The sequence below is a fragment of the Panicum hallii genome, chromosome 8 (genome assembly GCF_002211085.1).
Source record: "Panicum hallii strain FIL2 chromosome 8, PHallii_v3.1, whole genome shotgun sequence".
Classification (NCBI taxonomy): Eukaryota; Viridiplantae; Streptophyta; class Magnoliopsida; order Poales; family Poaceae; genus Panicum; species Panicum hallii.
Window position 1 is genome coordinate 19,422,863 of NC_038049.1, and position 25,721 is coordinate 19,448,583.

Sequence of the window (25,721 nt, forward strand, 5' to 3'; positions counted from 1 at the left end):
TGAACTGTGACAATCAAACGGTGATTGTCAAGGTAGACAGTTCAAAGGACAATATGAAGTCTTCAAGACATATCAAGAGACAGTTAAAATCAGTCAGGAAAATGAGAAACTCCGGAGTTATCATTCTGGGTTACGTCCACACTGAGAAAAATCTGGCGGATCCATTCACTAAGGGGCTGTCACGCAATGTTATAGACAATGCATCCAAGGAGATGGGTTTGAGACCCGTATAAGCTATTCACTAGTGGAAACCCAACCTATATGATTGGAGATCCCGTGAATTAGGATCTGGGAAGAACAAGCTAGAGGTTAGCATGAGAGTAATCTTTTAACTCACTCGAGAAGGATGCAATACTCTCGATTACTGCATGGCAGGTTAGCATTGGCCTTAATGTATTCTGTTGGCATTAATTAGCAAAGATGTTATCCCGCAGAACGTTCTTGAAAGAATACACCTATATGAGCCTGACTGTTGAACGGTCGCAGTCTGTGAGATTCGGGTGATCTCTATTAAGCTCATGTAGAGACCAAGGAGTATGACCTATATGCTCCAACCGCGTAGTAGCCTACTGGAGGTCAAGTATCAGTTTGACTGTAAGTGAAACTTATTTGCACAAAACTTGCAATTCAAGGCTTAGTCCATTGTTCAAGTTGTGAATAAGTGTAACTTGCTGTTCTAGATAGAAGTTCAACTTAACAGTCTCCATTGAAACACTGGTATAACAAACAATAGTGGGTTGAGGCAAAGCCACAATGAGACTTTGAGATCTGTTGGGGGATTGTTGGAATATTTGGGCCTAGCCCATGTAATCCAAATAATTCCTATAAAATCTCAAAGACCCATTAGTTCATAGGTGCATGGCAACAAGTTAGTCCCACCTTACTAGTGGAGGTGGAGGGAAGCTAACTTAAATAGTTGGATGCTCTCCATGCTCTTGCAAGTGTGGGTGAGAGGAAGAAGGAAGAACACGCGCGCGCTCGCCTCGCTGGGCCGGGCCGGGCCGGGCCGGGCTCGGGCTCGGGCTTCGGGCGAAGGGCGCGGGTGCGCGACGTGCACGTGAATGGTCCACCAAAATCCGGGTCCAACTCTTGCGGGAAATCGGCTTTCTTTTGTAGATTTGTGTTCTGCTACGGCTGTAAAGAGCCGATAGTTCCCCGTGATTGGCTTTCCGGTCTCGGGTGAAAGAGCCGATTGTTCCCCATGATCGGCTCTCCAGTCTCGGGCGAAGGGCGCGCGACGTGCGCGTGAATGGTCCTAAAATCAGCTGTAGAAAGCCGATTGCTCCCCGGCGGCTTCCTTTTGCCATATTGAATATGTTACGGATTTCACGCACGGAATTTTTGAGACTCGTAACCGACTTGGTTTTTGGGACGCCAAAAACCCTAGCGGTTCCTTCCTATAAATACGCACAGGTGCCGGCTAGAAACAAAACACAAGAGAAGACGCATAATGCGCCTCAACCTGCCTGCTGCGCCGCCGTATACGCTACTTCATCCTGTTCATCGGCGTGCACCGGCGATTGGGAGAGCAGGTCTCCAGAACCTCGTTCTTAGCGATCCTGCACTGGGAGAGGGCGAAAAAGGTTTTTGGGAAGCGCTCTGCGCGACTACTCGAACGCTTCCACATCGCCGTCCTCTACGTCCTCGTCACCACGGCTCGTCTACCTCCTCGTCAGTGGGGCGTGACTCGGCGTCGTCAAGCGCGCGGAGATGCTGATCGACGTCGTCGTCTTCTTTGCCTGGTTATTCCGGTCAGACAAGAAACGTACGGTTTCCTATCTCTAACTATGCCTTTCATACCTGGTTAGGGTTGATCTTACTGCTACAATATTTTATCTTAAATTACATTATGAGTATGTTTAGATCTATTCTTTTTCTGTACGCTATTATCATCATGGTCATAATTTATCTTCGGATTAATTTAAAACTGAAACTCTTATTTTTTCCATCATGTGACAACCAAACTTCGAGGACCGCCATGCACTTTACTCATGAAAAAGAAATGTGGCTCACCACACCGCCACAAGATGTGGCAAAGCATGTCAATAAATTGACCAAATACAGTTGATCATCGAAAGAGATTTGTCTTCTGAGTATAGTTCCAATATGTCTGAGACATTAATAAAGATTAAAGATGTCACTAGGAGAGCAGGATTTGTTCACGTATCAAACCAGAGTACAGACATTGTTTGACTGAAATGCTTGATGAGCAGCCATAGAAAAATGGGAAAAGTGACTCTCAACAAATTAAAAATTCACTTCAAATGCATGCTGCATAATCATTACTCTATAGCCAGAAAGCGAGTTAGGATTTACAAAAACAGCAATCCCACTCATCCTTCCATGAACCACTGGTAAGGATGAGAGCTCACCGGACATGCTAATAAAGCCGACAACGCTCTCCTTCTGAAAACAACAGTGAGTATACTGTTGATTGCAAATTCAGTATGCTTCATTTCCTTATTGGGCTTGTGTCACCGAACTTGGGTAGTGTCAGTAGTGTGTTCAACCTGGTGAAGCTCTCCGAGGACCTGTCATCTCCACTTATATTTGAGTCACTTCCATCATCTGCATCTTCAGGTGTTACTCTTTTACTACTGAGCCTGGGCTTTGTTGACCGGCCTTGTGCCTTTGGACTGGAGCCAATTCCCTTGCTACTAACAGAAGATCCTGATAAACCACCAGCACTGTCATCCTTGTCGAGAAAAAGGCATATCGTTGCACAATCATCAGTTTTGGAGGTTGGATATTTGAACCTCCAAGCGTGATTTGCTAAGTCAACAACAGAACGAGCTGCAAAGGAACGATCAGAACATGAAGCAACAACATCCACGACTTCCTGATTGGTCAAGACATCCCACACCTGTAGGCATGCATATCAGAGCAATTTAGGATCAAGTAGTTCAATTAGTGCTTATTTGAATGACATTTGAAAGCCAAATAAGTAAATAAGTGCAAATATTTTCATTACCCCATCTGTAGCAAGGACAATGAACTCATCCTTCTCTGTGATTTGTCTGTAAGTGACCTCAGGCACACAAATTAGCCCGAAATCCTTTAGACAAAAATCACCAAAAGCTCGTGCCATTGCTAGACCAGGGGAGTTGCAATTAGGAAGCCAAAGACGAGCCACATCTGGTTCATCCTGATGAGCAAAGACCCTTCCATTACATCGCTTGATTCTCCTTGCCTCCCCTATAAAACAATATATTGTATGCTGAGTTCTTCACCATTATTTTCAATATTGGCAACATCTACATAAAAACCCCGTATAGCATAAGGCCTGTTGAAACAGGTAATGAACGTATCACTTTATATTCTTTTAAAATATGGATCACAAACAATCACGCGAGACATGCCCTGTTTTGTTGATGTGCAAAGCTTGGATCACTTGTCACAAATCTTAGTGATGATATACTAAAAGAAAAAACCTTACATTATTGCTGAGGTGCTCCATGGGTTCATTGGGTGATTATAAAGTACGCTAGGTGACAGTAAACTGGCGCTCAAGGTTTAGATCTTGTTTGAGTTGTCTCACTGCTTTTCCGGTTATAGCCTCTTGCTCAATGTTTGCTGGTTGTGGAAGCAGTTGCATGAGAAGTGTTTGGCAAAGTGCTCCTAAATAAAATGCGTTTCTGAATTATAATATGTTTCCTAGGGTAAACATTTTGTCAGTCACGATGAAAATGCTCCCATTTTAAAATATGATGAGGATTGAAATCGTTGTTGGTAACATGGCCAGTGTGCAGCTTGAAAATGTTGGATAATTTCGAAGAAACAGGGAAAATGTAATGCAATTGGCATTAAAGCCGTACGGAACCTTGGATATGATACAGCCATGGTAAAAGTGTAATTAGGAAAAATGACATTACAGAAATTCTTTTAATGTTCATACATTTGCTGTTTCATTTTCCTAAAGTCAGTTTATCCAATAACTTATGGTTGTTAGATAACGATAGATATCAAGTGTCGTGTCATTCCAAGGTCCGGATCATTTAGACACGGGGGGCTCCTATCTACCTTCTGGTTGGTGGATAGAATGTACATCTATAATCTAGTAATAGATTGCATGTACATCTACAAGCTAGTAGCAGCCCAGTAACCAACCCAAAATAGCCTACAAACTAAGCTGGCCGTTTACTTATTTTTTTGCATGCGCCATACATATGCTTCAACAAAAACAAAGGCATCACGGCTAGAGTGCTGGACGCTGGGCACGTGCAGTGCACACGACGCATGAGGAGCATGTGGGCATGTTAGCAACTTTTTCTTTGTATTCTTTTCTCAGCCTCGTTATATTAACTTTATTTTGAAAAAAACACGAGTAAAGTATGAAGTTAGTTTATTCAACATTTTAAAGTACTACATTCAACATTTCTTTAAATCTAGTTCAACATTTTATACGGCAATGTTGAAATAGTATATCTAAAATGTTGAGTTAGTATATCTTAAATGCTGAAATAGCTCACTCAAAATGTTTACATTCAAATAACAAATTAGAATAGTTATATTGAATCTCGTTTTCCAGAGAAAATTCTAAGAAACATCATGATTCAAACGGAATTGAAATTGAATGCACCATTACCGAGAAAAGTGAGTTTATAATTTGGAAGCCAAACCTCAAACCAACCAACACCAACCTGCCACCTGTCTTATCACTGTCAGACAACCACCTAGTGGCAGCACTGCAACATGTGCACATACTCCCCACGCCTGGTTGTGTTCTCTCGCGCAGGCACGCGTCTTAAAGTGGATGATTCCTTGATCGGTAAGCAAGTTTCTTCCCGAAGATAAATCAGGACTCCGAAGGTGGCCGGGCCACTAGGACCGTAGCCCAAGTCTTGGGCCCTCTGATAACTGGTACCATCCAGGCCACTAGGACTTAAAGAGTTCTATGCCACAAGCCAAGTCCAGCAGCAAGCTGCCTATGTGCATCCGCCCCATTCACTGTTGGAGTTATGGGCTTGGCCCATTCATTCTAATCAATACATTAAAAGAATTTAAAGCCCCCTATTAAATGCTAGGGAATCATTAGCTTAATTCCATATCGGGAATTGAGAAGGATCTCAACCGATTTAAAAGGTGGACCTCGTGTACACCATTTGTGAAGCCGGTAAGAGGAGGACGATGAACCACAAGCACGCGCTCGCTCGCCTCGGCGAGCCAGGCCAAAACAGAGAATTAATGTTGACAGTAATGACTGGACAATCAAGACTCTTTACGACGTCCAGGTTCGTTGAACCCGAGGCACAATAACTGCGGCTCATTGAACCTGAGACACCTCACGCCTATATAAACCACCACCCCCTCCTCCCATCCTCACTCAACTCAGCACTTGAGCAAGGCACTCCTGCTAAGGAGATCTCTCTCTTCTCCCTCAGCTGCTTTTTGCCATTCCCATCGCTCTAGCGAGAGCAGGCCTCTGGGACCTTTGCTCGCTGAAGGTCCTGCACGGGACGCGGGCAATCAGGTTTTTGGGGAGCGTCTTGACGCGACTGCTCGCTCCCTGAATGACTACTTCGTCTACTTCCCGGCGTGACCTTTGAGCAAGGCCAGTCGAATAGCATGTCTATTCCAGCTGGTAACGGCGCAACTGGTGCCCCCGGCACTGGTTCCGCCTTGAGGTACTTACTAAACCTATTATGGTTTAAATCTTGGTTCATGCTTATTAGTAAGAATAACATGAACACATGCACATATCTTATTCACACATTATCACTCATTTATATCATGAAATTGCTAGTAATATTTGGAATTAAAATATACCGAAAATTGCCTAGTTGTCTAACAATCCAAAAACCTGAATTTGTTAATAGACTTTCGGTATCTAGCTTTGCTGCATCAATCAAACCACCACCTTTTGATGGTTCAAATTACAAACGTTGGCAAGAGCGGCTTATACTATGGTTAACACTATCGAGAGTGATCCATGTAAAAGAGGGTAAGCCTGAACAGTTCCCTCCAGAGGAAGGGAGTGTGTTCGATGAGGCTGATATCCTCTTTTGAGGCTTGATCATTAGTGTTCTCGGTGAAAACCTGGTGGATTCTTATATCCGGCTGCCAACTGGCAAAGCATTGTGGGATGCTCTTGAGGCTCAATATGGAGTATCTGACGCCGGGAGTGAGTTGTATATCATGGAGCAGTTCCTTGAATATAGGATGGTCGAAGACCGTTCTGTGGTGGAACAGGCTCATGAAATACATACTCTGGCAAAAGATCTTAAAAATTGCAGCAAAGAGTCCCCATGTGTGTTACCCAATAAGTTTGTGGCCGGAGGTATAATCTCTAAGCTGCCACCTTCTTGGAGGGACTTTGCTACTTCTCTAAAACACAAGAGACAGGAGTTCACCATAGATAGACTCATAGGGACTCTTGATGTTGAGGAGAAGGCGAGAGCAAAGGACATACGTAGGAAAGGAGTTGTTGGTGCTTCTAGCGCCAATCTTGTTCAGAAGAACAACTCCCGCAAGAACAAGAAAAAGCCACCGCAGAACCAACCAAAGACTAAGCAGACAACCACTTTTAAGAAGAAGAAGAAGAAGAAGGGAGCTTGCTATGTGTGCGCTAGTACGGACCACTTTGCTGCAAAGTGTCCGAACCGCAAAGGCAACGACTCCGCCAACATGGTTATTAGCGAGCCTGGAGGAACATCGGGGTACGGTAATTTATTACCTACTGTTCTTTCAGTCTTTGGTTCACCCGAATGGTGGGTTGACACTGGTGCTAATATTCATGTTTGTGCTGATACTTCTTTGTTCTCTTCTTACCAGACCGGCGGGACTTCCTCCTTGCTGATGGGGAACGGATCGCATGCACGTGTTCTTGGTGTTGGTACGGTAAATCTGAAGTTTACTTCAGGGAAGACCGTGCAGTTGAAGAACGTGCAGCATGTCCCCACCATCAAGAAGAATCTAGTCAGCGTCTCTCTACTGTGTAGAGATGGTTTTAAATTAGTCTTTGAGTCTAATAAATGTATCTTGTCTAAGTTTGGTACTTTTGTTGGAAAGGGTTATGAAAGCGGAGGCTTGTTCCGTCTTTCTTTGTCAGATGTTTGTAATAAAGTTGCATACAATGTTATTAACGTTGATGAAACAAATGTTTGGCATTCGAGGCTTTGTCATGTTAATTTTGGTTGTATGATGCGCTTAGCTAATTTGAGCTTAATTCCAAAGTTTACTTTTGTCAAAAATTCTAAGTGTCATGTATGTGTTGAATCAAAACAAACTCGTAAGCCTCATAAGACCGCAGAGGCAAGGAGCTTGGCACCCTTAGAATTAATTTATTCCGATTTGTGCGAAATGAATGGAGTGTTGACAAAAGGTGGTAAAAAATATTTCATGACTTTGATTGATGATAGTACTAGATTTTGTTACATCTATTTGTTGAAGTCAAAAGATGAAGCTTTACACTACTTTAAAATCTATAAAACTGAAGTAGAAAACCAACTTGAGAGAAAGATCAAAAGAGTTAGGTTAGATCGTGGTGGCGAGTATTTCTCAAATTTATTTACTTTATTCTGCGAGGAACATGGTATTATTCATGAGAGGACGCCTCCCTATTCACCTCAGTCAAATGGGGTTGCCGAAAGAAAGAATCGCACTCTAACGGACTTGGTTAATGCCATGTTAGATACAGCGGGACTTTCCAAGGAATGGTGGGGTGAGGCTATATTGACTGCATGTCATGTCCTAAACCGTGTTCCTACAAAGAATAAAGAGATAACTCCATTCGAGGAATGGGAGAAGAAAAGGCCAACACTGTCATACTTACGTATATGGGGTTGTTTGGCAAAAATGAGTGTGCCAATAACTAAAAAATGTAAGGTTGGACCTAAAACTGTGGATTGTATCTTTCTAGGTTATGCTATTCACAGCGTTGGGTATAAATTTTTAATAGTGAAATCTGGAATACCTGACATGCATATTGGTACTATAATGGAGTCCAGAGATGCTACATTTTTTGAAAATATTTTTCCCATGAGAGATGAAACAAGTTCATCTAGGCAAGAGTTCATCAAGGATGATGGCTCTGCTGAGCCGATAGAACACAATGGACATTCACTTGTGGAAAATCCTGAGGAGGATAACAATGATGCTCCAAGAAAGAGCAAGAGACAAAGGACTGTAAAGTCTTTTGGTGATGATTTCATTGTATACCTTATAGATGATACACCCAGAACCATTGAAAAGGTATATTCATCTCCTGATGCTGACTATTGGAAGGAAGCAGTGAGGAGTGAGATGGATTTTATTATGTCTAATGGAACCTGGGAGGTCGTTGAACGTCCTTATGGATGTAAACCGGTTGGATGCAAGTGGGTGTTCAAGAAAAAGTTTAGGCCAGATGGTACTATTGAAAAGTACAAGGCTAGGCTTGTGGCCAAGGGTTATACCCAAAAAGAAGGAGAAGATTTCTTTGACACTTATTCACCAGTTGCCCGATTGACCACAATTCGAGTGTTACTTTCCCTGGCAGCCTCTTATGGTCTTCTCGTTCATCAGATGGACATTAAGACAGCTTTCCTCAATGGAGAGTTAGAAGAGGAGATCTATATGGATCAGCCGGATGGGTTTGTATCAAAGGGTCAAGAAGGAATGGTTTGTAAGTTGTTGAAATCTTTATATGGTCTCAAGCAAGCGTCTAAGCAGTGGCATGAAAAGTTTGATAGAACTTTGACATCTGCTGGCTTTGTTGTGAACGAAGCTGACAAATGTGTGTCCTATCGCTATGGTGGGGCTGAAGGAGTGATTTTGTGCTTGTATGTGGATGACATACTGACCTTTGGCACTAGCCTTAATGTGATTAAGGAAGTCAAAGAGTTTTTATCTCAAAATTTTGAGATGAAGGATCTGAGAGAAGCTGATGTTATCCTTAATATAAAACTGGTAAAAGAGAGCAATGGTGGGGTGATTCATACACAGTCTCACTATGTGGAGAAGGTGTTAAGTCGCTTTGGTTATAGCGACTATAAACCTGTCTCAACACCATATGATGCCCGTTTAATTCTTAGAAAGAACAAAAGGATAATGCGAGATCAGCTGAGATATTCTCAGATCATTGGTTCATTAATATATTTAGCGAGCGCTACAAGACCTGACATCTCGTTTGCTGTAAGCAAACTAAGCTGGTTTGTTTCAAACCCGGGAGATGATCATTGGAAGGCTCTTGAAAGAGTAATGCGCTATCTAAAGGGGACAATGAACCATGGAATTCACTACACTAGGTACCCAAGGGTACTAGAAGGGTACAGTGATTTAAACTGGATTTCTGATGCTGATGAGATAAAGGCCACAAGTGGATATGTGTTTACACTTGGTGGTGGAGCTGTTTCCTGGAAGTCTTGCAAGCTGACCATCTTAACGAGGTCAACTATGGAAGCAGAACTCACAGCATTAGATACCGCCACTGTTGAGGCTGAGTGGCTTCGTGAGCTCCTTATGGACTTGCCGATAGTTGAAAAACCGTTACCGACAATTCTAATGAATGAACCGTGACAATCAAACGGTAATTGTCAAGGTGAACAGTTCAAAGGATAACATGAAGTCATCTAGACATGTGAAAAGGCGGTTGAAATCTGTCAGAAAATTGAGAAACTCCGGAGTTATAGCCCTGGACTATATTCAGACGGCTAAAAATCTGGCAGATCAGTTTACAAAGGGTCTTTCACGAAATGTGATAGACAATGCATCTATGGAATTGGGCTTGAGACCCACGTGAGTCATTCTATAGTGGAAACCTGTCCTATGTGATCGGAGATCCCGTGAATTAGGATGGTGAAACAAACTAAAGTCTGACTGTGAGAAGAGAACCTTTGTGAAAAGGGCTCATTCCATGTATAAGGTGCATTTCTCTTCTAATCTGTATGGCAGGTTGGTCTATACCTTAATGTGTTCCAGGTGGTTTCTTTGAAACAAATGAGTTGTTTTCTTGAAACAAAGATGTTGTCCTACAGAACATCTGAAAGGAACACACCTATATGAGTCTAACTACTAGTCATGGTCTATGAGAACTGGGTATTCTCTAGAAACTCATGAAGGGCTTGGAGTATGACTTATAAGCTCCAAATCGCGGGGATGCTTTTGCAGCCTAGTACCAGTGTAGGGCTCTGGTCAAACTTGTTTGCACAAGACTGTCAATTCAAGGCATAGTCCATTGTATAGTTGTGAATAAGTGTAGCTTTTGTCCTAAATGGAAGTTCAACTTAACAGTCTCTGTCAAATACTGGTATATCAATGAGGGAATAAGGGCATTTCTAGTGTGGCTTGAATTTCTTGGTGGGGATTGTTGGAGTTACGGGCTTGGCCCATTTATTCTAATCAATACATTAAAAGAATTTAAAGCCCACTATTAAATGCTAGGGAATCATTAGCTTAATTCCGTCCCGGGAATTGAGGAGGATCTCAACCGACTTGAAGGGTGGACCTCATGTACACCATTTGTGAAGCCGGTAAGAGGAGGACGGTGAACCACGTGCGCGCGCTCGTCTCGCCGAGCCGGGCCGAGGCTGAGGCCGTGGCCGTGGCCGAGGCCGAGGCGCGGCGCGCGTGCACGGACGTGACGTGATGTGCTGAGATGAGAAGGACGTTTTGCTGTAAAGAGCATTAAAACAGAGAATTAATGTTGACAGTAATGACCGGACAATCAAGGCTCTTTACGACGTCCAGGTTTGTTAAACCTGAGGCACAATAACTGCCGCTCATCAAAGTCATTTATGACGTCCAGGTTCATTGAACCTGAGGCACCTCACGCCTATATAAACCACCACCCCCTCCTCCCATCCTCACTCAACTCAGCACTTGAGCAAGGTACTCCTGCTAAGGAGACCTCTCTCTTCTCCCTCAGCTGCTTTCTGCCATTCCCATCGCTAGTGCTGCGCGCACAGCTCTAGCGAGAGCAGGCCTCCGGGACCTTTGCTCGCTGAAGGTCCTGCACGGGACGCGGGCAATCAGATTTTTGGGGAGCGTCTTGACGCGACTGCTCGCTCCCTGAACGACTACTTCGTCTACTTCCCGGGTGACCGTTCGTGGGAACGACTACTTCGTCTACTTCCCGGCGTGACCGTTTGTGGGACTGCACTGCGAACTTCTTCCTGCATCGACATAGTTCGGCTACTTCGAGCAAGGCCAGTCGAATAGCCTGTCTATTGCAGCTGGTAACGGCGCAACCGGTGCCCCCGGCACGGGTCCCGCCTTGGGGTACTTACTAAACCTATTGTGGTTTAAATCTTGGTTCATGCTTATTAGTAAGAATAACATGAACACATGCACATATCTCATTCACACATTATCACTCATTTATATCATGAAATTGCTAGTAATATTTGGAATTAAAATATACCAAAAATTGCCTAGTTGTCTAACATTCACTAACCTAGCATGGCAGCAAATGCACACGACACACCGCACACGCCTCTAACATTCCAGCCTCTGTGTCGCCCACCTCTCACTCCCACGAGAGCAGAAAGATGCCGCCGCCACCACCGAAATCCAAACCCTAGCTGCCTCCCTTGATCAGACGATCATCATCCTTGTCCCCTCCTCCATAGACTGCGGTTGTTGGCTCCACCTAGGGGTCCTTGCGGGCTCATCATGGCCTCATGGCCGCCACCGGTGGACGGTGGCCCTCGCTCAGTCGCCCTTTCATGGGGCACTGGCTCCGGCTAACCAGCCACTTCCCACTGGGCACGGTTGAACAGTGCACGTGATAGTTGATGCACAGGGCGGCCAACAGCCTGGCGCTAGAAGGCACACTAGATGCACATGGCAGTCTGATTTAGTTACTGCTTTATTTACATGGCACAGTCAGGTAATTTTTCAATGGCATGTAATAGGTTACATTCAGTGATTCAGAGTACAAATGAATGTTCCTTGTTCAATAATTAATTTTAGTTTTGTGTTCCTTTTGTTAATGTTTATTTCCATCTTATCCATGTCCAGGTGCTACTGTCCATGAAGATGAAGTCATGGAGCCTCAAATGCACCTTCACTAGAATGGGCACATTTGCATGTAAGTTTTTATCTATTACATCGCATTGTTAAGCATATATGTCAAGTATCATCACAATTGGAAATTTCCAATCTTTTGCTATTTCTTGATGTATGACTGGTATGGATAGTTTATGTACTTAAATTTCAGCCCTAGTCTTGGTCCGCCACTGTCTAGACAGGAGGATACCAGTTGTACTACTGTACAGAGTGATTTAATTTGTAGTTGAGCACGACAAAGGAACAACAGCTGTGTTTGGTTGCAAAGCTACTAGATTTTCAGAGTACAAAATGATTGAAATCCAAATATGTAGAGAAGATTATGGTCATTTTGGTCCAAGCAAGCTGCGTTGATTTTGGCCTGACTTGTTCGCAGTTTACAACTCTGCATGAGCTGATGTGGAAGGCATCAAAACATCTAATCTATCTCACTGGCTTTCAGGGATTTGTCTATCTTCTCCTTGGCTCCTTCATATTCAAGTTTCCCTCCATGCACCCGCAATATCTGCCCTGGCGAGGATTCTGGAGTGATGCAGCCTACTTTCTTAATCTTTGTGGGGCAGTCATGTATAGATTAGATGTTATGGTTGGCGTATAGTGCCACTGGTGTGGGTACAGACTACAGAGATAGCTAGCTGCATGGTCAGCGCCAATCATGCTGGCTTGAACCCCATGTTGATCACGAGGAGATTTCATCCTTAAGCAAGCAAAGTATTATACAAATAGTTGATCTTAGAGGTGCGAATTGGTGACCTTTAGGTGCACCTCCAACCTTTTTAGTTCAAATATTTGTACTATTTCTTCAAAATAAGATTTCAATTTGAAAAATTAGCACAAATATTTGAACTAAAGAGGGTTGGAGGTGCACCTAAAGGTCACCAATTTACACCCCTAGTTGGTCTATTACAATTTAGTGCTATCATGTGTGGTAACTCCACATCATTGCCAAGCAAACAATGAAGTCCCTATCTCTAACTCCTTCCCTCCCTATATTCCCCTCTCCTAGCCATGGTAGCCAAGGTAGGGCATCAAACCTGATCTTCCTACTACCTGCAACTACGTTCTTTGCAACATCCACTAAAGAAACTGAGATCCTAATTAATTAGAAGTGACAAATGGAGAACTTGCATTTTGAGACCCACTTGAGCATTTTTTGTAAGTGTGTTTAAATTCTCTTTTTTCCTGAAGCTACTGCACCTTTCGGTATCCAACTCCTTATGACCTCTAGTTCGTTAGTGTAAGCTTCATCCTTTTCGTTATCTCAATCACGAAAAATAGGTATTTTCAGCTGTTTCACCAGATCACTAGCACTTAATATGCCTGAAAAGGACAGGATTATAGTACATAACCTCATTAGTCTTTAATTTGTTAAACAAAAAGGATGCTCAGGGGCAGAACCATCCCACCAACCACAATTTGTTAAACAAAAAGGATGCATCGCCTGGAGGCATAAGACTAGCTGCACCGTTAATAGTGCTGACCCTTACCAAGTGGCCCCTCCCCCACAATTCATTGGTGCCACGCACTGTTTCACCACTTTCTACTACCTCTGCATCATCACAATATAACTGTTCCCTCCCACACTCCGCCATCAACACCCTACAGCACAGAGCTGTCTATGATATGAAAGAAAAATAATTGTGCCATAGTCCATCAAACAAATATTCCAGTTCTGACAAAGGCTTTGCTGGCCAGTGGTCACTTAACTTAGGCTTCTGTAAGACTGCAAGTGTACTTCAATGGCAACCAGTCGGGTAACCTTACAAAATCAAAATTTTATTTGTACCAGTTGGCAGGCCTCGTGAAATAAATAATTTGCCTCTGTTGAATATATGAATATTCTAAAGGTCAGAATTGTGGGCTAAGAACACATAACAAGGGAAGTGTTCTGTGTCAAGGGAGAAACCAACAAACATTTGTTACGTTGCTGCATATTTATTGTAAAAGAATGATAGATACAAAGTAATATGGAAAAATGGTGACCAACGACAACACACACAGTCACTAGTAGCTGCCTAGCAGGAGCTACCAAGCTAGTCAATGACTCAAATTGGAACTGAAAAGTAGAAGAACGTATTTTAAATTTGAGAAGCGAGGGAGAGTTACTTGGATGATCAGGTTTCAGGTCAACTGTCAACTGATGAGCCACCAAACGACCCTTTTGATCTCTGGTGCCTAGTACAGCCCTAGAGTCACCTAAATTCCCAACAATAAGATCCTCGCCCTGATAATACAGAGGGAAAGCTTAAATAGTCAACATATGGAACTTCTGAAGTAAAATTAACCCATTTTTAAAGAAAACAGGTACCTGCTTGATTAAAGTAACTGCTGTACTTCCACTGCAAATGCTATCAATATTTCTGTGTAATTTAAGTTCTTTATCTGTTACTCTAAAAGCCTTTCGGTACGAATCTTTCATTGTGCAAAAGAATTCCCGATGTTCTCGTTTCTGTCCAGACATGGGAGACTTGTCTTCTGCATCTGCATATGGGGATAAAGTTTCTTCTAGAATTGAGCCATCTGAGTTGCTGATAGGGCTTTCCCCGTAGTCGTCATATATCAAATCACGCAGCTTTGAAGGGAGAGTATCTCTAACTTTCCTTGCAACGACATGGCCATGTGGGCCATGTCCATCAAAAACTCCACAAAAAATTGTGTCTGCTCTTCCATTAAAGTTCTGTACATAATGAAAATGGTATTTCCAAGGTATGATCATATATCAAGAGAAGGCAAAGAAAAGATCAAAATTTTCAAAGGAGGCAAACATAACTTTTCATTGAAAGGCTATAGTGTCAAAGATGGAGGAATTTTCCATTCTCTATTTTGCTCATTTGATGCATATACAGGTCAAGCTTTCCTAACATTCCAATATGGTGACCAATATACAACTTTGATAGCTAATTTTTATCAACATAGAAAAAATATTTATTATGAAGATATTTCTCAGGACAAATTATCAACACTGTTTTCAGATATTTAAATTCAATTTACAACAAGAAATTTGATTCAAAGTTCAGTTCTTTGGCTGCAAGCAACCCAAAGTGACATGCTTTTGTGACAAGGTAAGTACTAAACAACAATCCTGTTCCTCAATGAGCAAATCGCAATACTATGAGATTTTTCTTTGAATGAAAGACGCAAGATGGACTGCAACATCCAAACTTCCAAGCCTTCAAATTCACTGAAACTGTTGGGAGATGCTGCGACATGCCTAGTGTTCAACCACTTAGTCATTCCATTGTTCGTTTTAAAACATTTGATAGATGCATCAGATCAGATAGTTGAACCTTGTAGAAAAAAATGAAATCAAAACAGTTGAATGAGGCTGGCATCATTATTAAGCTAGGGTGTCAAAGATGGGATGATAACGCAATTGGAAAATTCAACATTCACTATTTTGCTCTGTGGAGTTGTACGCAGGTGGAGTAGCTACATTTTGGTGCTGCACTGTCAGTAAGCATTACATTATTCAGAGTTTGAACCATGGACCATCAAGAAATAACTTTTAAGTCCAGAGAACATAATAAACCATGACATTATTTCTATATGAGCGGAGGACATAAGGGTTATGACACTAAGAAAGATGGTTTATTGCATCCAATGATTACTTAGTCTGCGAACATCACTATGGTAGCAGGGAAAGATGATGATCGATGAACCATGCCAAGACTCTGTGTCATCCAATTGTTCCTATGAAAACACATCAAACTTCAGGAAAATTATGCAATGTTATCCTGAAGATAGAAGGGTTGGCAGATCAACACATAGTATTCTGAATGTTTCGTTTCTAATTGAGCTTATCCCATTAAAAGCATGGATTCGTTCCTAATACTCCTTGGTGAGATTGATATCGACGATAACGAACTTTGGCAATTAATAAATGTAGAGACAGTCGGAAGGTAAACGATGTCGATTGTCATAGAATGAAGAAAGGGAGATCTCAGGAGACCAGCAGATAGATATACATTACATACCTCCCAGACGACCATGGCGTCCTGGTTGGTGCCCTTCCTCCCCTGCCGCGTGAACAGGCAGGCCGCACTGCCCACTCCGTTCCCAGCGATCCTCCCAGGGACCTCCTCCTCCGTCGTCCTGCCTTCTCGCTCTTTGCCCCCGGGTGCCGCCCCTGCTGCTGTGGCTGGCCGCTGCTCCGCCGTCAGGCACGATCCCATCGACAGCGCCCGCACCACATCATGCAGGCAGTCAAGGCACCCGCTGCCTCCGCCACCCGACGGCGCTGCCGTCGCCACCGTTGCCGCCGTAGCCGCCGCCGTTGTGCCTCCTCTATCAGAAACAACCCACCTGTCTCCGGTCCGCCCCAATGCCGTCCAAGATCCCACCTCCTCGCGGCCCGCGCCGCCCAAATCGATCTTTGTGCGACAAAGCGGTGGCGGTGGCTCTTCCGATTTTGATCGCGTCGCGGGAGCTGGGGAGGAAGAGGACCGACCAGCACAGAAGGCGGCACGTCAGGCGGCAGTGGCGGTGGCAGAGGCGGGCAAAGAAAAAGGTAAAGGCACGACGGGGAGCGGACAAGAATAGGGTGCTGGTGGATCCGACGGCGAAATCGGGGAGGGAAAATAGTACGAGGGGCAGGGAGGAACAAGAGGTTGTGCGCGGTTTGGGCAGTGGCCCGATCGGGTTAAGCAGCACAGTCGGTTGGCTTCTTTTTCGGCTGCTGCGGTTAATCGCTTCCACAGTGGAATTATGAAGGATCGGAGTGAATTAAGAGGGGATTTTTATTTTCTAGTGGTGCGTGGCACGTCTTTAAAGAGCAATTATTTAAAAATAATTTTATTCCATCGAAACTATTAAAAATTTAATTTATTTATTAGTATATTATAGCAACCCAATCTTATCTAAAACAATCTAAACAATTTGCCCAAAAAAAATAAAACAATCTAAACAAGAAACACTTACGAAGCTGCATTTCGAGAAGGCAGCCGCTTATTGTATATTGCCACAAGTACTTCACTATAGACTTGCCTCCACAAGCGTGGTGCATCGCAATTTCTTTAGCTCCTCAGCTCGAGCGGCAACTTGCAAATTTGATGCCATCACACAACATAGGGTCTATATGTATACCAATTCTAACATCTGCAATTGTCACACCCGATTTATAAGAACATAAATCGAGCAATCATATATGCGCCAGGATCAAGTCACGCATATATACAACAGATTATCAAGATATCACAACATATGTCAAGAATAAAAGCGTATAAATTATAAAATGAATATCTTTATTACAACTGAATCAAGAATCAGTTCAAGGAATGCGGAAGCGTAAAATAAATACATGAAGAGCAGGGCGCCACAGGGACGTCGGCTGGGAAACAACGCCTAGAAATCGTCGAGTCCGCTGATGTAGTCCTCCACGTCGCCTGGTACTGAGCAGCAGTCGAAGATGTCCCAAAGAGAACAGACGAGAGGAAGAGGCAAGTGTGAGTACACAACTTGTACTCAACAAGTATAACACGAGTTATGAGGCTCTAGGGTTAGCTGACTTGACTGCATTAGCTTTTAATCTTGGCAAATTTTATTAAAACTAATTACTACAAGTGGATGAATTACCATAACCCAAGTTACATAATAATTAATCAAAATTAATCATGAGACTACTGAAAACCAAGCCAAAACCACCAAAGATACAACCCACTAATCAGACGGAGGATCCGGGCCGCTCATGACTGTGAGCACAGCTGATATATCAGTTTTACACTCTCGAGAGGTTGCACAACTTTACCCACAAGTCGTGAGCTACACTAGTTGTTCATCACAGTTCCTTAGGTGAGATGGCTAGCAAGCACACTACGAGACCGTTACAAAGGATCAAGTTAGTAAGGTGTAACCGCTAGGATTCTGGATCAGCGACGATGGGGCCCACCTCCGGGGGTACAAGACACACAGTACAGACTAAGCCGGAGGAGCAGTGACCATTGAAGCTTACCACCCCTCTTGCCCACGCAGGTAAGTTACTCCCGAACCAAAATGACCTAATTAGTAAGTCAAGACCGTCCCATTCCAGTCTTGTGGTTGCGCGGTTGTCCCAGGTTGTCGCTCTATGAACCGGTCCTCATGGAGAGTGGCCAACCAAGCACTAAGCACCGTGCTGGCCCCCTAAACCAAGTTTCTAACAAAACATCTTTTAAGGAGACGTGAGCCACTCAAGCACACAGCACAGAGGGCCACTCTCAGGATTAAGTTGCATAAGACCATTAGGCAAATTTAATTAAAAAGGACCAACATATGTGTGAGAGCGCAGCACCTAGCATAACTAACCAAAATGCAACCCAAGGAAGATATATAAAGGATAGAGGTAGCTAGGAAATCCTTATAGGCATACAGAATTAAAATGCAGTATGAAATTGTATTTAAAAGTGATAGGAGGTTCATGTTATACTTGCCTTCCTCGAAGTTCTCCTGCTGCTGCTCAAAAGCTTCAGAAGATGGTGGCTCCTGGTACTCGTCCAAAGGCTCAGCGTCTACTCACGATCGCAATGCCAAAACATGGTCCAACACACACACATACATGCAAACAAGGACAAGAGATAAGAAACAGTACAACATTACATAAAAACAGCACACAAAACTATGCTAGAGCTGTTCTATGCGTTACAACGATCGCGTGAGCGCAAGAATCACCTAAAACAGAGCTAAGACGCGAAATCTAGGGCTAAAACAGGGTTCAGGGGCCTTTCTGTAAGAAAACAGAAAGTTCTAAGGGGTTCTGTGCAAAAACCGGGGGTTTACACGCAAAAACTAAAAAGATCTGAGGGCTAACACGTTAAAACAGCTGGGCTGGACTGCGGGTTCTAATTCTATAAAGATCAGGGGCTTCGGTGCAAGAAAACTGGACTTCGGACCTGAAATTTGGAAAGCTCAAGGGGGTCCGTGCAAGAAACAAGGCTAAACCGCAAATATTATCGAACTGAAGTGGACCGCGGGTTTATTCGAGAAAAACTCAGGGGCTCTTTAGATAGATCGCCAGGCCGAACCGGTATCTCTCACCCAGGACCACTGGATCCTTATCTCACGGCTTAGATCCAAAGGCTCGCAATCTAATCTTGAACGTTGGTTACAGATCGGGTGGCTAGGGTTCCAAGGGACTACGGCCGGCGGCGGGAGTCACCGGAGAAGGAAGGCCCGTGGCGGCGCACGGCTACAACTTACCGGACTTGGCCTATCTTGGCCGTCCGGGCTCGGATTTGGACGACATCAGGCCTGGAAGCTAGGGCTTGGCACGACGAACACATCTGGGCACTTGTGGTGGTGGGTTTGGGCACGGCTAGGGCATATCGATGGCGAGGGCGGCTCGGGGTGGCGGACAATGCCGGCGTGCGCGCATTCCGGATGCTACGGCCAGCCAAAAGCCACGACAACTAGCGTATAAGCATCGGGGAGGGAACGTGATGCTCACCAGGGGCTTGTGGTGGCCGGAGCGGCCGTGCAGGGTACACGTCGACGATGGCCGGGCGGAGGAGGAACGGCGGCGCTCGCGGACAGGCTGCAGCAGAGGGGCTCGAGGTCCCTTGGACGTGCGGATCAGTCGGGGAAATCCCTGCGGAGGTAACCAGGGGTTAGGGCATCCCGAGATCGGCCGGCACCGAGGGAATTGGGGCGGCAGCACAGCTCACCGACGGCGGTTTCTTCGCGAAATCCCGATGATGCAGAGGCTCGGGGCACAAATGCTGGGCTCAGGAAGCCTCCAGGTGGCGAGGTGAGGCGAGCGCGGGGGTTGCCGGGGTCTATGGCACGCCGGAGCAGCGGCCCGACGGCGAGGCAGAGAGGGTAACACGGCGGAGCAAAAGGGGCGGCGGCACTGGGGCGTCGGTGGTGGCTGCGGGGGTATGTGTTAGGGTTCAGAGGGGTTTGGGGCTGCTCTTTGTAGGGTGCCAGGGCCACATTGGCGTGCGGGCCCGGGGAGAGAAGCTCGCCGGGGATCTCGGGGAGGAGTTGCGCGCTGGAGAAGAAAGGGGAAGGGGGAAGGAAGGCACTGACAGCCTGGGACCAGCAGCCAGAGAGAGAAAGAAGGGAGCGGCGCGGTTCAGGCGGGGAAGAGAGGCGCCGACAGGAGGGGCCCGGTTGGCAGAGAGAGAAAGGAAGAGAGGGGTGAGGGCGCTCGGGCTGGGGAACTGGGCTGGCGCGGCCCATGCGGGGGAAAAGAGAGAGAGGAGTGCTGGGCCTTGGGGTCGGCTTGGGCTAGGGAAAAAGAGAGGGGGAGAGGAGAGGGGAGAGCTGGGCCGGGCCAAGGGGTTTGGGGCTGCTTTCTTTCCCTCTTCTTTTCCTTTTCTACACTCAAACCATTCAAATAATTCTATTTGAATTCAAAAGAATTTGAATTCAAACCCTATACACTCCACACAAATAAAACAATGCTCCAGCATGAATGCTGAAACAAGTTGATCTTATGTTAAATTTTATCTTCTTATGTTATAAAATTACTTTAAATGCAAGATAAATCAAGAAAAAACCTTAGAAATTTTATTTAAGCCCAAATAAATTCATTAAAATTAGGGAAAATTACATTAGGGTGTTACAAACCTACCCCCCTTACAGGAATCTCGTCCTGAGATTCGGATAGGCTAGCTAGCAAAGAGACCGGGATATGTCTTCCTCAGCTCATCTTCTCGCTCCCAGGTAGCCTCATCCTCTGTGTGATGACTCCACTGAACACGGCACATCTTGATCTTCTTGTTTCTGGTAACTCTCTCAGATGTCTCCAGAATCTTCACCGGATGCTCGATGTAAGTCAGATCCTCCTACACATCTAACCCTTCTATCGGTGCTTGCTCTTCTGGCACCCTCAAACACTTCTTCAGTTGAGACACGTGGAACACATCATGCACTCCCGAGAGGTTGGGAGGCAACTCCAAACGATATGCCACCTCACCTTTCCGTCCCAACACCTTGAACGGACCAATGTATCGAGGGGCTAACTTCCCTCTTACATTAAACCTGCGAATCCCTCTCATCGGCGAGACCTTCAGGTATACATGATCACCCACTGCAAAGGTCAGATCTCGACGACGAACATCTGCGTAGCTCTTCTGACGAGTCTGCGCGACCCTCAGGTTCTCTCGCACCTGTTGTACCAGCTGTTCGGCCTCCTCAACAATATCCGGACCAAATACCTGCCTCTCGCCAATCTGATCCCAATACAGTGGAGTCCTGCACCTCCGACCATACAGAGCCTCGAAAGGGGATTTCTTCAGACTGGCCTGATAACTATTGTTATACGAGAACTCTGCATACGGCAGGCATCTATCCCAGTTGGTACCATACTGAATAGCACAGGCTCGAAGCATATCCTCCAACACTTGGTTGGTTCTCTCCGTCTGCCCATCTGTTTGAGGATGATAAGCCGTACTGAAGCGTAGCTTCGTATCCAACAAATCATGCAACTGCTCCCAGAACCGTGAAGTGAACTGAGATCCTTGGTCAGATATGATCTTCTTTGGAACACCATGCAGACAGACGATCCTGGAGATGTACAACTCTGCGAGTCTAGCGCCGGAGTAAGTAGTGTTCACCGGAATGAAGTGGGCAACCTTCGTCAACCTGTCCACTACTACCCATATGGAGTTGTACCCTTTCTGAGTACGAGGCAAGCCACCAATGAAGTCCATAGTGATTTCCTCCCATTTCCACTCTGGAATCTTCAACGGCTGCAATAGACCCGCTGGTCTTTGATGCTCTGCCTTGACACGCTGACAAGTGTCGCAGATAGCCACGTACTCCGGAATGGAACGCTTCATTCCATACCACCAGAATCGTTCCTTGAGATCATAATACATCTTCGTGCTGCCCGGATGAATGGAATACGCCGTATCATGAGCCTCGCTCAAGATCAGCTTCCTGAGATCTGCTACATCTGGCACACATATCCGACCCTTGTACCACAAGGTACCCTGATCATCTTCTCTGAAATGAGGTGCCTTGCCAACCTTGAGCAGTTCACGGATCTCCTGCAGCTTCTTATCTTCTTTCTGATGCTGCCTGATCTCGGCCTCTAGAGTGGGTTCTGCCTCGAATGATGTACCCGAGGTGTGATGCAAGAAACCCAGACTCAGCTGCTCAAACTCATCGCATAACTCCTGAGGCATCTGAAAAGCCACGGCTATGTTAACATAGCTCTTCCTGCTCAGAGCATCTGCTACAACATTGGCCTTGCCCGGATGATAGTGAATCTCCAGGTCATAATTCTTGACCAACTCTAGCTATCTTCTTTACCGCATGTTTAGCTCATTCTGAGTGAAAATGTACTTGAGGCTCTTGTGATCGGTGTAAATATCACACCTCTGCCCAAACAAGTAATGCCTCCATATCTTCAGAGCATGCACAACTACGGCTAACTCCAAATCATGAGTGGGATAATTCAGCTCGTGCCGGTGCAACTGCCACGAGGCATAAGCTATCACTCTGCCTTCCTGCATCAGAACGCAACCAAGACCATCTCTCGAAGCATCACAATACATTGTGAACCTCTTGCTCTGGTCTGGCAGAGTAAGGACTGGCGCCGTAGTTAATCTCTTCTTCAGCTTTCCGGGGTCCACAGCAATACCTGCTAAGCCCAGAAAAGAGCGGACTTCCTTCACCGTCTGTGGTACCACCCAGTCAAACACATCCTTCACCTTTCCGGGGTCCACAGCAATACCTCCCTTGGAGATCACATGACCGAGGAATGGAACCTCGTCAATCCAGAATTCGCACTTGCTGAGCTTGGCATACAGCTTGTGCTCTCTGAGTCTCTGCAACACAAGCCTCAGATGCTTCTCATGCTCTGCTTCTGACTTGGAATATATCAGGATATCATCAATGAATATCACCACAAAGGTGTCCAGATAATCCATGAAAACCTTGTTCATCAGATGCATGAAGAACGCCGGAGCATTGGTCAAGCCGAAGGACATGACCGTATACTCGTATAGCCCATACTTGCTGGTGAATGCCGTCTTCTGGATATCCTCGGGACGAATCTTCAGCTGATGATAACCCGAACGCAGATCGATCTTCGAAAATACACAAGCACCCTAAAGCTGATCGAAGAGATCCTCAATACGAGGCAATGGATGCTTATTCTTGATGCTGACTGCGTTCAGATCCCGATAATCGACGCACATTCTCTTCGCGCCATCCTTCTTCTCTACGAGCAATACCGGAAAAGCCCAAGGAGAGAAACTGCGACGGATATAGCCCTTGGCTAGCAACTCGTCGACGATCTTCTTAACTTCCTCATGCTCGACGGGAGCCATACGATAGGGCCGCTTAGCAATAGGAGCTGTGCCAGGCAAGAGATCAATAGAAAACTCAATGTCGCGATCAGGCGGCATACCTGGCAAGTCATCCGGAAAGACATCCGGGAATTCAGACACCACGCGAATACCATCTGTGGGTCTAGCCTCCATCTGACAAAGAATTCCAGAAGGCTCCGAAGCACTGACTGTGACCTCCTGTCCATCATGCGCCGATAAGTGGACAGCCCTCTGAGCACAATCAATCTTGACACCCCATCTAACAAGGGTCTCCATTCCTAAGATCACATCGATCCCCTTGGTGTCTAGCACCATCAGGTTAGCACTGAACTCTACCCCCCTTATGATAACACTGACTCTGGGACAGAAGATATGAGACCTCAACTGCCCCCCCGGTGAAGATACTAACATGCCCCTCTTTAATGTGCTAGTATGAATGCCATGATGCGCAACGAAAGACCGAGTAATGAAGGAATGCGTAGTACCAGTATCAAAAAGCACTGTAGCAGGGTGGGCGTTAACCATGAACGTACCAATAACCACGTTGGGAGCCTCGGCCGCTGACTCGGCCGTCACGTGGTTCACCCTGCCCTGAGCTGGGGCCTTGGGCGGTGCTGCACACCCCTGCTGTCCTGACTGCGCCTTCCGAGGACAGACATTGGCGTAGTGTCCCGGCTCGCCACAGTGATAGCACGCCCGTGGGAATGCTGGAGCCTGCTGCCCGGCAGGAGGAGTAGGCACTCCCTGCCGCGGAGCTGGTGGAGCCGGTGGAGCAGAGCGTGCCGGAGGCGCTCGAAGCGAACTCTGGCCCGGTCCCGCCTGCTGCTGCTGCTGAGGACGAGGCGGCTACTGCTGCTGGCACTGCTGGTACTGCTGGACCTGCCTCTGGTGCTGCTGCTGCTGTGGGTACTGGTACCGAGGCCGGGTGTTGCTACCAACGCAGCAGGAGCCATCTTCCTCTTCTTGTCCTCAATCCTCCGGCGCTTGCGCTCGGTGTTGAGGGCAGCGTCAACCAGCTGGTTGAAGTTGTCGAAGCGGTGGTTCATGAGCGCGTACTCCAGGTGGTCATCGAGTCCCTCCCTGAAGCGCTCCTGCTTATCGCCATCATGGGCGACCTCAGCGGGGGTGTAGCGAGCGAGCTGGAGGAAGCGGTCACGGTACTCAGTCACCGTCATAGCTCCCTGCTTAAGCGCAAGGAACTCCTTGTGCTTCATCTTCATCACTCCAGCAGGGATGTGATGGTACCTAAACCGCTCCCGGAACTGGACCCAAGTGAGAGTGTCGCGGTCCCGAGCTGGGTAGGACTCCCACCAGTCGAGAGCTGAGCCTCGCAGCTGCCCTGCTGCGTACAGGACTCGCTCCCTGTCGTCGCACTGAGCGACATCCAACTAACGCTCCACCGAACGAAGCCAGTCGTCAGCCTGGAGTGGGTCAGCCGCATGAGCGAACGTCGGCGAGTGACCCCTCAGGAAATCCGCGCGCCTGTCACGGGGCTGCTGCGGTGGAGGAGGTGGCGGCTGAGCATGGATTTGCTGCAGCGTCTGAACTGTGTTGTTTAGAGTGGCCATCATCTGCATCTGGAGCTGGAAGAACTGCTCTGGAGTCAGAGGTGGAGGCATTGGCAGCGGCTGGTCAGTGCTCTGGTTGTTCTGTCCCTGCTGGCCAGAACCGGCGCCGGTGCTCCTGGTGTTCACCATCTGTTTGCGGCAGAACAAAATTTATGAGAAGAAGATATTGTGTAGCTGCGGAAATGAAACTTCGACAGGATATGGCAGAGAGAAAAGAGTATAGGTTTTACCCCCAACGATCTAACTAAATTTTTATTATTTTGTTCAAGTCTGTGTTAGGGTCGATTTGCATTAGCAAGTGTATCTACTAGACTATGCAATCAACCAAAAATCCAAATCAAACATTTGCACAATAACAAACATTCAATATTCACAACTTAGTCGAGTTTATCACTCCACTCGACTAAACAAACAGGCGTTCTAGCATATTTTTGCAAAGGCATCCTAGACTTATGAGGACAGTCAGAAAATCGCAGGCCACGTCTACAGAAATTATCAGACTAATTCTTGGAAAATGCAGAGAGGATTAGCAAAATCGAGGTTTAGAACTCAAGGAATCGAAGCAGAATCGAAAGTTTCGGTTTTGCGGAAACAAGGCAGCGAAAGGAAGTCCGTAAAGTCGACCATTTCTATCTAGGCTTCGTCCTACAGTCGACACGGCTCTGATACCAATCTGTCACACCCGATTTATAAGAACATAAATCGAGCAATCATATATGCGCCAGGATCAAGTCACGCATATATACAACAGATTATCAAGATATCACAACACATGTCAAGAATAAAAGCGTATAAATTATAAAATGAATATCTTTATTGCAACTGAATCAAGAATCAGTTCAAGGAATGCAGAAGCGTAAAATAAATACATGAAGAGCAGGGCGCCACAGGGACGTCGGCTGGGAGACAACGCCTA

The 25,721-nt window shown here is 45.8% G+C and overlaps 1 protein-coding gene across 1 annotated transcript; it reads right to left on the reverse strand.

The window, feature by feature from the left end:
- Positions 1 to 2,144: 2,144 nt before the first annotated feature.
- On the reverse strand, positions 2,145 to 16,565 carry LOC112902794 (probable protein phosphatase 2C 75). The gene is made up of 5 exons (XM_025971973.1): positions 15,960 to 16,565; positions 14,294 to 14,662; positions 14,092 to 14,209; positions 2,972 to 3,195; positions 2,145 to 2,863 (listed from the first exon to the last, which is right to left on the reverse strand). Exons 1-5 carry the CDS (start codon positions 16,155 to 16,157, stop codon positions 2,453 to 2,455), a joined length of 1,320 nt encoding a protein of 439 aa, XP_025827758.1. The 5' UTR covers positions 16,158 to 16,565; the 3' UTR covers positions 2,145 to 2,452.
- Between the last annotated feature and the right edge of the window lie 9,156 nt (positions 16,566 to 25,721).

What these genes read in the sequence shown, in the direction of transcription:
- LOC112902794 (XM_025971973.1), bottom strand. Translation starts at nt 16,157, where the DNA reads ATGGGATCGTGCCTGACGGCGGAGCAGCGGCCAGCCACAGCAGCAGGG. An exon ending in ACGCCATGGTCGTCTGGGAG is followed by an intron (nt 14,663 to 15,959) that starts GTATGTAATGTA and finishes CATTATGTACAG; the next exon opens with AACTTTAATGGAAGAGCAGA. An exon ending in CAGTTACTTTAATCAAGCAG is followed by an intron (nt 14,210 to 14,293) that starts GTACCTGTTTTC and finishes CTGTATTATCAG; the next exon opens with GGCGAGGATCTTATTGTTGG.